Source organism: Fringilla coelebs (assembly GCF_963513975.1).
Source record: "Fringilla coelebs genome assembly, chromosome: 3".
In the NCBI taxonomy this organism is placed as follows: domain Eukaryota; kingdom Metazoa; phylum Chordata; class Aves; order Passeriformes; family Fringillidae; genus Fringilla; species Fringilla coelebs.
The window spans coordinates 35750167-35768104 of NC_140030.1; the positions used below are offsets into that span (position 1 = coordinate 35750167).

General features: G+C 39.2%; 1 protein-coding gene across 4 annotated transcripts in view; it reads right to left on the reverse strand.

Annotated features, from left to right (window-relative positions):
- SNX14 (sorting nexin 14) overlaps positions 1-16184 on the reverse strand; it is a 45234-nt gene extending 29050 nt beyond the window's left edge. For 2 of the 4 annotated variants that reach the window (XM_084203722.1, XM_084203724.1), the window contains exons 1-6: positions 16003-16163; positions 15800-15920; positions 14925-14998; positions 14734-14812; positions 8179-8222; positions 3476-3563 (exon numbers count right to left, since the gene is read on the reverse strand). In XM_084203722.1, the coding sequence (XP_084059848.1) occupies positions 3476-3563; positions 8179-8222; positions 14734-14812; positions 14925-14998; positions 15800-15920; positions 16003-16142 (546 nt within the window). In that variant the 5' untranslated portion in view covers positions 16143-16163. Of the gene's footprint in view, positions 1-3475; positions 3564-8178; positions 8223-14733; positions 14813-14924; positions 15002-15799; positions 15921-16002 lie in introns of all 4 variants that reach the window. The other 2 variants (XM_084203725.1, XM_084203723.1) reach the window with 2 other exon arrangements.
- Between the last annotated feature and the right edge of the window lie 1754 nt (positions 16185-17938).

The window sequence follows — 17938 nt, forward strand, 5'->3', positions numbered from 1 at the left end:
AACAACACAGTTAACACATTTATTGCCAACTCATTCCCATTATAATTTTTTCATTGCAATAAATACAGCAAGGCAGTGTGACTTTCAAGTCACAGTGTATGAAGCCCAGTTCTATGGGACGATTATACCACCAACAAAAGGATCAAGTTAACTATGCTCTGCTTCTAACACCTGCCTTAACACTCTGCAGTCGGGTCCACAAGGACTAAAACCAAAGAGAAACCTTCCTATGTAGAGGCAGAAAAAATGTCACCCCTCAGGTGATGGCAGAGCCAAAAGAGAATTTGGGTTACAGAGTCAAAAGCCCATTAGCGCCAAAACCAAAACCTTGTAATCATAAGCCAAACAAAAAACATGTATGATATAATTGTATTAGGGTCCCGCATTTCTATTTTCTTTGTTGGCTACAAAAATGGAAGAACAATTCAGGCACAAATGACTTTGGGTTGTCTTAGCCCTGCTCCAAACAAGCTCAGATCATGATGCTCAGGGCTGTATCCAAGGTGGTGCTGAAAACCTCCTGAGTTGAACACAGTCACCTCCTCCAGCCCCAATCATCTTAATGGCCCTCTGGTTGAACCTGCTCCCCTTTCTTGTCAAGAAGAGCCCAAAACTGGATTAGTATCCTAGATGCCATCCAAAGAGCATCCAGTGAAGGCAAATAATCACTTTCCTTGATTTTCTCTGCTCCTCTCACTACAGCCCAGTTGGTGTTTTAAGCTGCCACTGATGGCTCATACTCAGCTCAGAGCCTACTATGGTCCCAGGTCCTTTGCAGCAAGCACAGCTGCTGACCTGAAGGTCACAGCTGCTGACCTGAAGCCAGTCAGTCCCCAGCCTGTACAGTTTCAAGGGATTCTTTATCACCTGCAGAAGTTTTCACAGAAAGCCATTTAGAAAGTGATTTACACTTTGCCAGCTCTTTATTTTAAACAAGAGACACCTCAGAGATGCAAAAACATGCACCTGTAAATGTTCAAAATCTAAGAATTCCAAACAAGTTTCTTTCCCAAAGGAGGAATCCCTCCTTGATACAGCATCTTGCCAGACAAGTAGAGAGACAATGCAACTGCAAAGGCCACAAGAGCTGACAGAAAAGTTGGTGGTTTTTATTCAATTGTACAAGGAGAATATTATATATTCCTGCACTCTCCCCTATAATATTTGAGGTGCACAGCTATGACCTGACCTGGCCAGCCCTGACAAGCCAGTACAATTGACTGGAGCTGCCTAAAAGTAAGGTCAGCTCCTGTTTACAAGCACAAAAGGACAAGCTTCTGCTTATCAATGGAAAATCCTGTCTTTTGTGCCTCACATTCCAACAGTCATTTCTAGAAATTAAGAGTTTCCTATGGCATATAAGGATAGGGCAGTGTTTCTTCCTGCAGAAGTAACCCAAAGAGCACAGCCAAGGAAATTGTTATCAACACTGCAGTAGACACTGCAAATTTTTGTCAAAAACTTCAATCAGATGCAGGGTTATCTATACCATACCATACCATACCATAAAAAAGTGTGGTATAACCCTTCCCTTTCCCTTCAAAATCCATAACCAATCCAGCAATGGCCACAGCAAGGAAAACCCAGATTTGAAATATTTCAGCATACATATTAGAGTTGACTGGCCTGAAGTGCTTCTAACTTAATTCAACAATCATGCTTTGACCTAGGCAGCTTTGTACAGAAAAAAAAAAAGCATTATTTTCATTAAAGCAATTTGTAATTTTAAATCTCAATTCAAAAGCAGAATATTCTTTGACCAAAAAAATTATAAAGATATAATCTAAAAAAAATGAAAAAAAAAAAAGCCTGTGTTTTCTTACACAATTCTTCCTGAATTTAAACACTTTATCTCTATTAGCTAGAACTATTGCTTTCAAGCATTAATAATAAATTCAAAACAGAATACAGATGCTTGGCAAAGGTATGCAACTATTTTATTTTTCAGCTGATGATGATGAATTTCTCCTCAACACATGCATTTCTGTGATGAACTTTATTTTGTAGGTCCCCTGACAGTGCTTAATACTGGCAAGTCTTGAGTGTGTTGCACATACTGCCTACCCAGAGAACTGAAGATACAACATTTAAATCCTCACTGTCAAAGGCAGAGATGGTAAATTAGCACTCTACTTCAAGATGCTGTAACTCACTTGAGATATCCCAATCAATGCCTTATTTCAATACAGGAGACATGGTCACTTTCTGAGTCAACAACGGACCCATGAACAGTGCAACTAACACCAGCAAGTATTACAACTCCAAATTAAATTTTAAGCCCCTGTTCTAGATTTTCACTTTGAAGCTTTACTCCACTTTCACATCTCCATACAATGTCTGTGCTACATGGATTTCCTAATCTTCCCCCATGTTCATTTTAAAAAGCAACATTTAAAAAGCCTGATTTAGAGTAAACAAGAAAGTCATCTGGATTTGATATGTAAGGAGAGAATCATGCTGTTAATAAGTCATGACAGGGTACATGTACAACTTGTAGCTCAGAAAAAATTGCTGTTAGTAAAGAAAGGGTAAAAAGACACATATTTATGGTAGTGGCTCCAACAGAGAGGCCAGCACTGACTAATTCTGGAAATTGAGTTAGCAACCCTTTCTGCTTAGAACAGCCAAATAGTTAGAAGCAGTTCCTGTGAAACAAGCTTGAAGCACTTTACCAGGAATTAGTTGCGCTGCTAAAGAGAGCACGTACAAAAAACGTATGTGCTAATAGATTAAACACAGCAAATAAAAAGTATGTGCTAATAGATTAAACACAGCAAATAAAAAGTATGTGCTAATAGATTAAACACAGCAAATAAAAACTTCTAATCTTTAGCACTCAAAATGCTCCTGAAGAACTGCATTAATGTAAGAACCACATCTGTTTTAATCCTTACAGTAACCTGGTCACCTAATGAGAGTCTATTCTTTATAGACAATGTAAGGGCCTTGTTTGCATTTTAAAAAGACAAGCAAGCAGAAGCTATAACACACCTCACCATTTCCTAGTAGGTTTTTTCAGTAATTCTCAAAATGGTTTCCATTTGGATTAAGTCACCAAAAGACAGCTAAAAGATCACAAGGTTTTAATAATGCCTTGCACTGCTGTAATAAATATATCCATTTGCAAGAACTGGGGAAAGGTTTGAGTCACAAGGGACTTTCACAGACCACTTATTCCAATCCGCAAGCAGGGACATCTTTCACTAGAACAGGTTGCCCAAAGCCATATCCAACACAATGCTGAACACTTCCAATGATGAATCTTCAGAAATGGTTTACAATTAGGAAGGAGATAAGCTCCAGAAAGATGGAGTAGATACCACAAAGAACTAACTCAGATGGTTAGAAACAACCTACACTGTAAGGTTAACTTTGGGACCACAATTAAAAAAAAAAATAAATTAAGAACTCACAAGAGATAGATAACAATTAATTCTGATGGAAAACCAAGACTAATACCTTTAAGTCACCTTACCTTGTGAATTCTCCGAACTAAGACAGATGCAAAAAACCGTAGTGTCCCTCTCAGTTCATCCACTGAGGACTCATCATCAGTAATATTTCTGCAGTGTTTCAAAGCATGGCACATGAGAAAACAGAATAAAATAAATTCCTATTAATCCAACCACAATACATTTGGCACTATTAAAAGCATAAGAATAAGAACGTTCAACAATGATACTTCAGCTGGAATGAACTGAAATGAAAGCTACCAGAGAGTCAGCAGCCTTTTGAGGAAAATACACAGCATTCACACAATGTCTGTCACACAACAGCTTAAGAAAAACATCAGCAAATTGCAATGTATACCAATTCCTGCTCTCATATACTATCTGCATGATTTTGACTGAGTAAAATCTAACCTAGTTTCTATATATGGAAACACATCCTAACGCAATGGTATAAAGGAAATTGAAATTATTTAAAGTGTCTTCTGCTTGGAAGCAAAGAAGAATTTAAATAGATTTCCAAATTGCTACGTCAAAACCTCATCCAAACTTTTAATCTGGCTTGCCAGTTTCCGTCCACTGCAATAAAATATGTTCAATGAAAACTCACAGTAAAAATAATTAAATATGATTCAGGAAGAAAAATACCTAACTCCATGACTTTTTTGGAAAACTGAATGAAAACAGGAAATACATTAAGTCTTAGATGAGGAAACTGCATCTAAACTGAGTGGAAAAAGATCACGATGACAGCATTCCACAAAATGAAAACCAAAAATCTACCAGTTATTAATATGAACTTTAGAGCATGACTAATATATTGGTAAAACTGAAATATAACAGCTGAATAATGACAAAACAAAGGAAGCATCCAGTTTTAACTAATGATCATATGCAGGAGCCATCACACTTCTTGGTCATAAATTAGTGTAGTAAGTAGAAATATTACTTGTGTTATAAAAGAACACTACAAGCAAAAACAGGACATTTAAAAATAATTTTTAAAATTATGCATAAAACATTTTATATTATTCAATATCCAACTTTTAAAGCACTTTTAGCCTGGGTTATAGAACATTCAAAGGCATGTTGATGATAAACAATCAGGTACATATACTAGAGATACCAGTGACCTGAGAGTCAAAGTATGTAAGTAATTGCATGAGAGAAGAAAACATCTCAAAGAAAGCAGCCTGGCACAAGAAACACAATTATCCTCCAACAGCTAATGACATACAGATAAGAACACTGGAGGGGAAAGTTTGGTTTAAGATCAGCAGCTGACATTATAAGCAATATGGTTAGAAAATCCCCACATTGTCAAAGGGATTAGCATTGCCAAGGGGTTAGCAAACAGACTGTATTACGGTATTACTAGCATTTGACAGACAAGAAGATACATTAAGCAATTTGGACCAAGAAGTTGTTATTTTATTGACAGCTGGATAACCAGTATCTTGGCTAGCACAACTTGGACACGACTTTATGCCACATATTCTCACAACAGATTTGCAAAGACATTCTTTTAATCACCAGCAGACTGAAGACTGGCAAAGAAAACATCATGAACCTGTAAAATGTCAAATCTCCAGTGACTCAGGGGGAAGTCCAAATAGCCCTCTTGGAAACATTTTAAAAGCTGGCTGTGTTTTCCAAGAACTTTAGGAATATTAATTGTAAACAGTTCCACATTCTAATGTCTCAAGAGAGATACACCCAACTGCTATTGCATGCAAAGCCTTACAGGATCCACTGATAAATGAAAATCATATACAAATAACAAAGTGATATTTTTCCTCTGTGTGTCAATTATTCTTACAAAACTTGGCTAACTCCTTTCAAAAAGATGTAGAAAATAAGTCACAAGCTAATAAAAATGTAAAGCTACGGTTTATAACTCAACAAAAATTCTGATTTTCTTCTTGCATTACCTGCATTTAAAAAGAACTTTCATTTAAAATAGAAATAACTCCACATGTGAAAATACTGTTTAGTCACTGTCAAAAAAAAATGTTTTCATAGAAATGTACCACAAAAAATGTGGTAATTACTGAATTCTGTCCTAATCTGAGAGAACTGGAGTTGCAGTACCATCAATGACCAAAAATATGTAGTAAGCAAGAGTGACCCACTCAAACATTAAACTCTATTTAAAATAAGGTCGGTATAAGCAAGATATTACATAGTTTTGCTGTACAGCATAAGCAACAGACCTAGACCCACGTTTTGTAGCTCTACAAACTTGGGATTACTTACAACTATGTTCTATTCTTCTCATACAGTTGAAAAAAAAAAATCTTAATATAACCAGCATAAATACTTTGAAAAATAAAAACCAAAAATGCAGATAGTATAATGATCTATTTCAGTAGAGTTCACTGGATTTTAAGCACTAACCCTCATTCCCCTAAAGTGGTCCAAATTTAGGACCTGCTTAAATTTTAACCGGCTAATAAAAAATTAGAAATTCTTACACAGTTTATTAATGAAACAAACATAAACCAGCTTTTATATGCTTATAGCACTTTTATTCCTGAGCAAAAAATTCATAATTTTATCTTGCAACACCCCCTGTAAACATTACACTTCCCTGCTTCTGACAGAGATGCATCCTGGTAACACTAATGTCCAAGACAGCATCAGCACATAAAACAAAAAACAAGGTTTTTTAAAAAATAAATTAATATTCATTTAAAAAAGAGGTAGCTTCTGTGCAAAATCCATTCACATGAAAGGCAGAGCAGCTAGCCCAAGGAATTATGCCCAAACTTTTCTGTGCAAAGGAATGTAGGCAAGTGTTTTAGCAGCCTATGTGCCAAGTATGGATTGCCTGCTAGTGCTCACCCAGCCATGCTGCTAAATAAGGAGAGCGTGGAGCAAAGGCTCTGGGAAGAATTAACCTGAGTTAGGTTTATTTGCTCAGAAAACAAACATGTCCTGGAGGCACGAATCCTCTCTCTCAGGTGATGTGAGCTTTGCCAACAGCGCAAGTACAGCTAGAGTAGGAAAAATCAGAGCTGACATACTCTACAAGCCAGCTCTCAAACTATGGCAAACAGACACATTTCAGGTCTGCCTGCACAACCCCTGCCAGGTACACCTGAATTCTAGACTAAATAAGGTGAGACCTGACATTACTACTGTTCAACTGAAACCAGTAAGCCTTTCAGGATCAAGCTGTTTCCTATAGAATTGCTTGGACACCACAGCACTCACTGCAGATCACTGAACTCCCAGTATTTCAGGTTCACTTGAACCTGAAGTCTAACAACCTTCAGGTTGTTAGATTTCACCAGCATGGTGTGAATTTATGGAACTAGCTCAAAATCCAGAGGTGCAGCTCTGCAGAACTTAAGACAGGAACACCTACACTGCTCAGCAGAGGGCAAGATGGAGCAGAATGTAGGCTGGTTGCCTTCATACAAAGTGTATTTTACACTGCATTTCTAACTGTACATTATATATATATATATATAGTGAATTATTATCCCCATCAGATGATGTATTCCAGACTTCTACTGCCTGGGGTGTCAGAGAGGTATGTAATTGGTGGAAGCAAAGTTTTCTTGTCAGTCCATAACAAAGACATTAAAGACACTTCCCACCAGCCAAGAAAAAGCTGTTTTTCAATCAGGCAATATAGGAGATGATTGCCTTACATTTGTTATTTTATCAACAACTCAATAGAACACGCTCTAGTTTTGTGTATTTGAAAGTTTCAAACCTCGAGGTTTCCAACTTGCATTCACAACACATGGTGCTAAAGCTCCCTCTGCCGTTTGCATCAGCAGTGAAGTTTTACACTTCAGCATAATCGACACACAAAGTTAGAGGTGAGATGGGCAGGTGTCGGCCACATCAAAACCCCAGAGGCAAAGAAGTCTGAACAGTAAATTTTGGGTCCCAGAGACAGAAAAAAACCCCAAATGACACAGAGTAAAATTAAAAGAAAGCATAATTTTTTAAGGAAAAATTGAACTTTCCATTCAATGAGAAAGTCAAATTCAGAATTAAGGCAAGATGTTGTTTTAACACATTAATGCGCGCATTATCAGTTAGAAATATTTTAACATCTTCTTACAAAGTATTGCAAAGCATTAACTAATATGTAAAAGTACAAGGAAGACAACCAAAAGGAAAAAAAAAAAAAACCACAGAAAAAATAATCAGCCATAGTCTTTTCTTTATTCACTATTTACACAGTACTATTCTATAAAGCACAACAATCAGCAACACTCTTAAAAGTTGGAAATTTATGAGGTGATCTCCAAAAAGTTTGCCATAGGTATTCAAAATATCTTTTCTTTAAAACCTTGCAAAGTTTGTTTGTTTTTTTGTTTGTTTTTTTTAAGCAATGTGATAGATCAGTTTGCTTCTAATCTGGAAGTAAATTTCAGAGGTAGTGATGGGTTGAATTTTCACAGATTTTCATCAATCTGTATTTAGTTCCGAGTAAGAGTTATCACAAAATGAACATACAAAAATAGACAGTCTAAAAGTGGTTTTAGGATGAAATCCAAATTTCAGAACCACCTCTATTATAACTAAACTAAGAAAAGATCTGTTCTACTCTGCTAAGAGACAATAAAACAACGATTTCTAGCACTCAAAAGCATGCTTTATCTTTCACTAAGGAAACAGAAATGTTTATTTTCAGGTGTCAACTTCTTAAACAGGTTGACAAATATTTGTGATATTAAAAATAGTAACTTTTAGGTAAAGCCCGTACCTGTACCATGGATAAATAAAGTTTTCCAGCACCAACTCAAGCACCTGTGCAGAACAAAGACAACCATGTTACAAAATAAACAGATTACTACAAATCCCTGTTAGTAGAGTTAATATCAAAAACACCTTCCAAAACTCATAGGACATAATTTATACATGATAAAACATAAAAATATGTAAGTTGTGATCCTGTTGCTAGATCAACCATTTTGCATCATAATCAGTACTTTGGGCAAGTAATATCAAAGTGATAGTTTCATCAGATATCAACAAGAATCATCTGCCACAAGTACTATCAGTAACATAAAGCACAGTGCCATGGCCACTGTCAGGCAAATGCTACAAAAAATGTAATCTTGCCTTAAACAGCCCATCCCTAAATTTTCAGATCAGTCCCTGTTCTTTTCTGACATAGCATGGAGTGTCCCACAGGCACAGTTGCATACTATCCTTACACACATCTCCATCCTTTTTCACCCAAACCTCCACCTTCAAGGTGGGACAGTCATTCCTGTATGCCCACCACTCTCTAAGAAAGCAAAAGAAGAGTCATAAATAGCAATTCATATGAAAGTCAGCTGTAACAAGGAAGGAGACAGAAGGATGAAGTTTTCTTAAGATTCCTCTTCCTTCAGTATAGCCCCAAGATATCACCCACACTACCTTCTCCCACTGCAACCTATCCCTCAATTTGAATCAGGGTTTTAGAGATCAGTTTATCCCCAACAGCACCAATGCTGATGAGGGGAATAAGAGAGAATACATGTTGTTATGTAAGGCTGCTCAGCCATGCTCTGCTGAAGGAAAGGTTTTTCAAAGCCACTGTGTACAAAGAAAAATGTGAAGTCTGTTAGAAAGGAAAGCTGAATGTAACAAGTGTCATTCATGAGAACAAGCGCTACTCTTTTTACAAGATCTGCTGCTGCACTCATTCACACAGTATGCACTGCAAGAATTCAAGACTTACTAAATTTATACTATCTTTTGGGGCACTATATGCCCCTGCTCCTCTCATGATTATAAAAGCATACTCAAAAAAAACCACACATGGCCTTTTTAATTCTTCTTAACCCTTCAGAGCTGAGCAGCTCATGAATACTCCTTTTCTGTCTTCACTAGTGACAATATCATCTACTCAGATTGGGTAAAATACTTTCTCTTTCCCAGCTGCTCCACTTCAGTGATTTTCTCTCCCTCTCTCTGAAGAGATGTGTTGCAGCTTGGGATAACATTAGATGTCTGTGTTATGGACCACACAAAGTCATCAGTGTCTTTTCTCCTACCCTTATGTGCTACAGCAGTAATAGATCTTGAAACTGTAATACCATCATGTGTTAATGATGGATGGGTAAACTAAATGTTTTATCATGTTGCCTTGTGTCATCTCCACCCCTCATCTTGTATTTCCATTTATAAGCTGGGTGGAAGGGTGAGGGAAATGACAAGAGATGCTTCAGTTTCCAGTCTAGAAGAGATTAAGAAATCCCAGAGAACCTTCTATGGACATTAATCTTCAGACAATAGAAAGGAGACTCATCTAGCTCCAGTCAGCAATCACAGGCCATTGGCCTTAAAAGCAGTATATTAGACAAGTTAAACCAATTTCCCTGATGCCTTCCACAGCACTGCCACTACATGAGCCACCAATTTACTCCACAGAAATCTCAGTCTCACAGGTATTGTGACACTATTTTTCTTCATGCAGTTTCTAACAAAATAAACCTCTTTCAAGGCTCAAAATGCACTCTTCAGAAGAAATTCCTTAGAGAAAGCTTGCAAAAAAATCCACCTGTCTATTAAAGGAGCGCTTTTCCTTCTTCCTCCACTTTCCTCTGTGCCTCCCCATAAGGAGGAACAGCAGCAGAGCATCTTCTGTTTGGAGTGGAAAGTGCACTTGCAGAACCTTCAAGCACTGAACAGTGCATTCAAAGGGATACAATGAACTCCTCCTGAAACAGCTTTCTTCATTTATGACTACTATTTTTGAACTGAGAGCCTGTCTATCAAGGTTTCCATGAATGCGTCACTACAAATTCAGTTCATAGTATGTTAACATAACTTATTGGCCCCCTCTTTATGTATAGCCCTATGGAGGTCTCTGAAGGCACTAGAATTGTTTCAAACAGAGAGAGATCTGATCCTTACTGCTGCCTGAGCAAAACATGGTTCTGAGATTCATCTTCCCATGGTTATTAAATAAGCAAGAAAAGTAAAAAAAGGCACAAGACCCGATGACCCTTCCCACTCAAAAGTGGAAGACAAAGTCTACTTCAGATTCATCCCATGTTGTAGTAACTGAGCCCCAGGTGAACAATTTTACAGACTTGCCAGTGTTTCTCTTCCACAACCACACTGTAAGTGCAAGCTTTATGGCAGTGCTTCCACAGAACACTGCAGACAATCCCACTAGGCAAAGAGACAGCATGCACAGAGACAGGCAACTCAAAATGCACATTTCACTGGAGTCCACTTATCACTGGTCAAGATATCAAAAGCGAGACATGTTCTACAAGGACTCAGGTTATCTAAATGGCCCTAAAAAATGTGTGGGCACAGAAAGCAGCCCCTACTTGCAAATTAATTAAACACATGGCATGGTGGAGCCAGTTAGGTATGATGCTCCATTCCACCAAGGTGCTGAACAGAAGTTAAAGCAGAGCTACTGTGTGAAATCATCCCTACTGCAAAAATAAAAGTGCACAAGAAGTAATATGTGATTGACTGCCACTAACTGGATTTCAAGGCATGCAGTCCATACTGGTTTTCCTTCAACCCTATCAGCATTCCAGACTGTACCAGTGCAATTGTGTTTGACAGAAAAAAATTGGCCACATCATCCACTGCACTTTCATGAAGCACTGGGGAAGCAGGACATGAGTACCCACTTCCATTCTATCAACTACAAAAATATTATTCAGGCTTAATTGCTCACACTTCACACACGCCTATGAAGTAGATGAGACACCTCAAAAAATGAGAGCTAATGATAAGCCATTTCCTTGTCTGTAAAGTATTATCCTCCAGTTTTATATACAAATGATGAGTCATTTCATTTAAAGCCTACCTATTTTTTCAAGCATTTTGTAAAACGACTGGTTTTACTATGCATGGGCAGCTTTGAATTGGAAAAAGATTACAAGTGTAAAACCAAATGTAGCAGGTAGCAATATAAGGAGCAGCTGAATTAAAAAAAAAAAAAAAAAAAAAAAAAAAAAGAGAGAAATTATTTTCTAGCATGCACTGCAACACTGCAAGCTAGTCAGTCTTTGCTGCTGAGACAAGCTTTTTGGAGACTGCCACACAGCTGACCCCAATTGTCAGGAGGAGGAACTGTGCAGACAAACGATGACTGAATCAGTAGCAGGTCAGAACCACCCGGCCCAATTCCAATAAGAACGCATATGGTCAATTGAGCTACAGCAAGAGTTCAGGACTTGCAAAGTGCACATTCAGGCAAAACCTGATTTCTTGTCAGGCATTTCTCTATTTCTTGCTTTTAAAAAACAAACAAACAAAAAACAAACCAAACCAAAAAACCCAACAAAACCTCTAGTCCCGTAATTGAGTCAAAAACCTGAGAAGAATTGAGATCAAAAGACAGCAGCACCTTGATCCAGTGAGACATTTTTTTCACCATGCTGCTAAAGAGTAGCTGAACAGCTTTCCACAGATTTGACTTGCAACCATCCCTCACATAGCAAAAAAAAGATTGTAGAGAAAAAGATTAATTCATTACCAGAACAACAGGGTTAAATTCTCCTCTATACAATCTGTAGCACCTGGATTATACACAATGTGAAACTGACCAACTGATATCATGTCCTAATTCAAAAAGAAAGAAAACATTGAAAAAACAAACATAATGCAAAATGGATTAGAAACTGGAAACAAAATTATACTTAAGTCACTGCTTTATTTTTGTGCAGGATGCAACCCAAATTATAAAATATTGATGGATGCACGGTTAAGACAGTTTAGAGTTCAACTAGAACAACAAACATAAACGTAGGGAGGAATGTCCAGGCACAGGTTTTGTTGTTCTTCTAAATCATGCAGTGCAGCTGAATAGACTAAAACAAGGCTGCAAAAGATTAAGAATTTTCAAAGTGAGACAAACTATCATCAATCCAAGACAGAAAAATCCATACTTGTGAAGAAAGCTTGAATTTCTCCTGATTTGAGTATGTATTAAATTATTCTGAAAGTACTTGAAAAACACAAGCTTGAAGGCTGTGCACCTGGTTCAAATTAGAAACATTTGGAAAAGAGAATATTGCCAAAATTCTTCAAGCTCCAAAAAAAGAACTAGAAAAATTAAAACATAATAAAAAAAATCCAAAATTATTCCAAGTATTTGAAGAAACTGCTTTTTAGAAACAGACTGCACTCTGCATACCTTTAGAATCTAATTAACCTTAATTCAATTCACACTGTATCAGCTTCTCTCTAATGTATGACTAACCCACAAAAGAAAATAAGAGCAGTCTCTCCTTCCAACCTGAAGCAGGCTATCCAGTTCCAGGCCAGCATGACATGCTGCATCCTCAGAGCAGGTGGTCAAGAGGAATATGGTGTGGGCAGAGCCTTGCTACCCTTTTCACCAGTAGAGAAGAGATGCAATGAGGAACCACGCAATGAGATTTCTCATCCCAAACAGTATCTGTCCAACACAGGTGAAAAAGGTGACTGAGACTATTTGTTTGGGTCCATCGAGGAGGGTGACCCTGGCTTGCTGCCCTGGGAAGGTCCAGAACCCAGGCCTGGTTCTTCCCTCCAGTTAAGCACACAAAGGAGGTAAAGGAATGAGAAGCATGGGCATGGATACACATGACCCAGAGCTCCAGTGCTAAATAAAGCAGGGCCTGGGACACATCACTGAAGTAAAAAGTAACAGCAAAGAAAAGGCCACTATTTTGGTAAAGCAGAACTATAGCAATCACATAGAAAATGCCAAGAAGATAACTGTGCTATCTACTCATATCACTTTCAAAGAGATACTGCAAAGAACATTTTCAGCATCAAATTCCCATTTAAGCTAAACAAGAAAATTTCCAGTTCTTCAGCATCTACAACATCCTCGGTTAAACTGCCACAGCTGTTTGGTACCACAAATCCTAAAATTATTAAATGCATAGAAGCATTTATTTTGTATTCCATTATTAAAGCAAGAGTCTATTGAAATTCTATTCAGCAATATTGTCATTTTAATACAGTTAAACTCAGTTTAAAAAATAGATTAAGCAACTTTAAAAGAATGTTTATTTCTGAAATCACAGAAGTCACTTCATTGTACTAGAGGACGTCAACAAGTTGTTACTTGTTCTTTTTTAAAAACATTCCTCCACTGTCCATGCCTTCCCCAAGGTTTTCATTCTCCCCCCACTCCTTCAGTGGGCCATGCTTGGGAGAATGTCTCACAGAGCTGAACTAAAGTGTTAGCTCATACCACAGATGCACATGGCTCTGACTTCATACACCATGCTGTTATTGCAAGAACTGGCACACAAAAACTGACTCACTTCTGCCATGCCAGTTGTTCATCCTCTTACCACAGAACTCTAAAGTTGGAATTCTAAATAAATGGATATTAATCTACATATGTGCTTGTGTATTTTCCTAGCTTCAAAAACCACAAAGCTTATCTGTTTAGCTCTCAATACATTTCATCAATTACTAATCAAGGAAATAAAAAACCAAGCCCAATGAAAAACTGCTCTTCAAACAGCTCTTTTTTAAAAGAGATTAGAACAAAATTTCTGATTTATAGTCTTACTACAAAAGATATATATGCTGTTCTTCTTTGAGTAAATTCAGCATTTTCTTTTCTAAGGCAGATTTTGTTACAGCTTAGTCTGATGATTTTAAATAGATTCACGGAATGGTTTGGGTTGGAAGGGACCTTAAAGATCACCTAGTTCCCACACCCTGCCATGGGCAGGGACACCTTCCACTTGCCAAGGCTGCTCCATCCCACCTGGCCTCAAACACTTCAAGGGACAGGGCAACCAAAAGTTTTCTAGGTAACATGTTCCAGCACCTCACCATGCTCATAGTAAAGAATTTCTTCTTAATATTGAATCTAAACCTACTCTATCAATTTGAATCCATTCCCCCACGTTCTTGTAATAGTCTTTTTCCATCTTTCTTGTAGGCTCCCTACCATCGAATTCTCATCTTCATTACAGAACTTTTGTAATTGGATCAAATAATCTTTTACCCTCAACTCCAAGAAACTAAGCAGGCTGAAATCCTTAACTTGTAACAACTCAGACATGCTCAATTTTAACTGATCTTTCCATTATTCTTCCCAATTTACACAGACATTTTTTCTGTGTTCTAGGTGCCCTGCTACACAAGCAGTCCGTGTTTAAAAGCAGGCCATCTTGGCTCCCCGCTCCCAGCAAACATTCTTTTGATTTGACTTTTACTTGAACAAGTTAAAAATACCTGCGAGGTACATAAGAACCATCTAGTGAACCAGAAGCAAAAGGTTTCAAAGACACATAATAAAAACCCGCAGAATTTTAATGTACTAAAGAAACAATGCACCAATTACCTCTGAAAGTGATGCATCAACCTTGGAAGGCACTTTCAGATCCAGCCATGGCTGATAGTTTTCCAGAAGCAAAGTAGGTCTGTAGGAGAGCATGGAGAAGTTTATGTAACAAGGTGCAATTGACAGTTTCCTACTGTGATGTGTAAAATGGCAGCAGTACCAAGCTTAGGAGTGCCACATCTGTAATTTACCTGTGCCTCTTGCATTTGACCTTGCCACATACAGCACAGCTGTGACCGTGGGGAAACAGCTCCGGCAATTCCAACTGCTAAGAGATTTAGACAAGCTTACATTCTCTATTAATATAGCAACACATTTGTGAATTTCTTTTCAGAGCATGCTATTACAGAGAACTGACTAAGGACAAACTTATTCTTCCAGCAGGACAAGATACCAAAGCATGGCTTGAAAAACAACTGAACCACAAAAGAAAAATTGCTTCCGCTGAAACAAAGTGAGAGGACAGAGATATCCTTTCACATCTCCACTCACCTCCCTGTACATTAATCAGTCTAGTAACAGACCAGATGGTTTCTCTGCCTTACTCAAAGCCTTGAACTATTGCACCTGTACCTTTTTAGCCCTAGGAAGTTCCACATTGAATTAAGTTAGAAAAGAGCAATTTGCTTTGGGAATATTTTTCTTTTTGAAGTGCAGTACTGCCTAGAGAATTTTGATTACAGTGTACACTGGCCTATAAAAAGGAGGGCATTCTTAGGAAAGAACAAGCCCCCTTAAAGGAGCAAACAACAACATAGCTTCTCCACTGCCTGCTACTCAAATGCTCAAAATGTACAATGAGAGAAGCAGGAAACAACATCCTTGGACACTCCAACAACCGGCTTTGCAGCCATACGTGGATTTGACGGGACTATGCAGAAACACGAGAAGAATTCAAAGTCTTAACCATCATCTATATGCCAAAAAACACCTGTCAGCAGAAGCGTATGAGCTGTACTGACGCACAGTATTTCTGAAAGCAGCTAGGCTTAGGCAAGAATTGCTACTCCATATAGGTTCTTATAATAGTTTAAAAAAGCACAAGACTCTTCACAGCCATATTTACCTTGGGTTTATATTTTATTGTGAACAGAATATTGGGTAGGAGGGAGTCCGGTCCCAAGGAACAGTAGAAGGTGACGACCCCAGCCACGAACGACCAGAAGACCATCAAAACATGAAGGTACCTTACAGACACACAGGAAGGAAAAGCCGCTGCGTGAGAAGGCGCAGCGCCGCCCGCGCCCGGCTCCCCGCCCGCCCGGTTACCGGTTGAGGAGGAGGGTGGCGGTGCCCAGCCCCAGGAGGAGGCAGCAGGAGAGCGGGTACTGCCGGCAGGTCTCCCGCAGCCCCTCGGCGCCCCGCAGCCGCCGCAGCAGCCGCCGCCCGGCCGCCCGCACCCCCCCCATGGCGGCCGCTGCCCGCGCCGGCCGGGCCGGAGGCGGGGCCGCTTCCGCTGCCGGCGCCCGCTGATGGCGGCGGAGGCCGCGACGGGCCCGCCCCAGGGCCGCGGGCGGGGCGGGCACAGCGGCGGGGAGGAGCGGCCGCCCGCCGAGCCGGGAGCAGCGTCCCCGCAGCCCCGCCGTGGCATTTGCAGCTGCGCTGTGTCACGTAGCGTGCTAAGCACTGTAAATAGAAGGGCTCTGATGACAGCAAGCTTACCTAGTTATAGATACTTGGGCTCTGGACAACAAGGGGGTCCCAGCGCCAAGCGGCCAGCAGTGCTACGTCTGATTAAATGCTCTATATTTGGATGATGACTGAACTAAATCATTCAGCGACTGGGACACTAAAACCCTATAAACACCACTCAAAGCTTTATATATTGGCTGCAAAGAAAAGGAACAGGGTAGGAAGTGTAATAAGATCCCACCCTAACATCAGTAAGTATACAAGATTAAGACATTGAAAAGAGAGGAATTCTAGAATGTAGTTTATTGCTAGCAAGAAGAATTTAAAGCCAACTTCACAGGAATAACACCTTCAGCTGCACTGTAAACCACAAGCTTTCAAACCACTGGAGTGCTTTCAGCAGCTCTGTAGTCACTGTGCCTTACAAAACCCAAGGCTCTGTTAATAACACACTGCTGCTTTTGGCTGTATCAGTTCAATCGGTAAAATGAAACAACTTCTGGCAGCTTGTACCCATAAAGGGGTGCTGAGTGGCAAGTATGAAGGAGACCTGCTCAGCGAGAGGTGCCTGCTTTTAGTTGTTTGGAGAAGTTGCTGTTGCCTTGTACGTCCATTTGCACGAGCCCCATGCAGGCACGTTGGGCACACTGAGAAAGTGAGGCCGCATGAAATACTGAAATACGTCTGTTCAGATGAGCCACATTTACCAATCTTCACTGAGATCCCCCACAACTATGCTGTTAAGAAAATACTGGTATTTGGAGGGTGAGTCAGCATCTAGAAATCGAAATCCGAAAACAGCTCTCAGAATCTTTGCTCAGATGCTTTGTCAGTTTATGCAACACTTCCCTTGACCTCTCGAGTAGGTGAAACGCTGCAGCTCAACTTCAGTATGTTGACCTTTCTCAGAGTGCTTGGCAAAAGCCCAGGGTCAGCTTGAATTTCTTTAAGAGTCTCTGCACAGTATTATTTCATGTCAGTCCACATTTTCTAGAAGAAAAAACCAAGGTGCATTCACACAGCAAATCTCCATACAGCCTATTCAGAGGAAATCAATTTTCCTAAGATGCATTTTTTGGTTATCAGCTTACTTTATCCTCAGCTTTACTGCTGGTGATTTTTAGTCACTTATCTTGCAATGCTTTTAATAAGGAATAACTTCTAAAAATCTGTAATTCTTACAATATTTCATGAAGATAGCATATCTGTAACACAGGAAGTGACTTGCACAGCAAACCAGCAGAAGCTTCAAATTTCTGCTTTCATTTGCATTCTCTCCTTCAGGTAAAGTTTCTTCAATTTATAGCTTCATTGTTCAGAATTGTTTATTTACTGTAAAGTTGCCACATTCCCATCTGGCACTAACTGTACCTCATTATCTTAGAAACTGTGCAATTTCCTTCACTGACTTTACATCTGTTGGGCAGACACAACAAACTGCTTTACCCCATCCCGCTCTGGTGGAGACAGCAGTGTTGGCATTGCCCATCACTCTCTGTCACTACAGACAGGCCCCCAGATTGTTCTGGTACATTGAAAGACTAAGCAGATGTTTGTTTTATTTTTCAAAAAA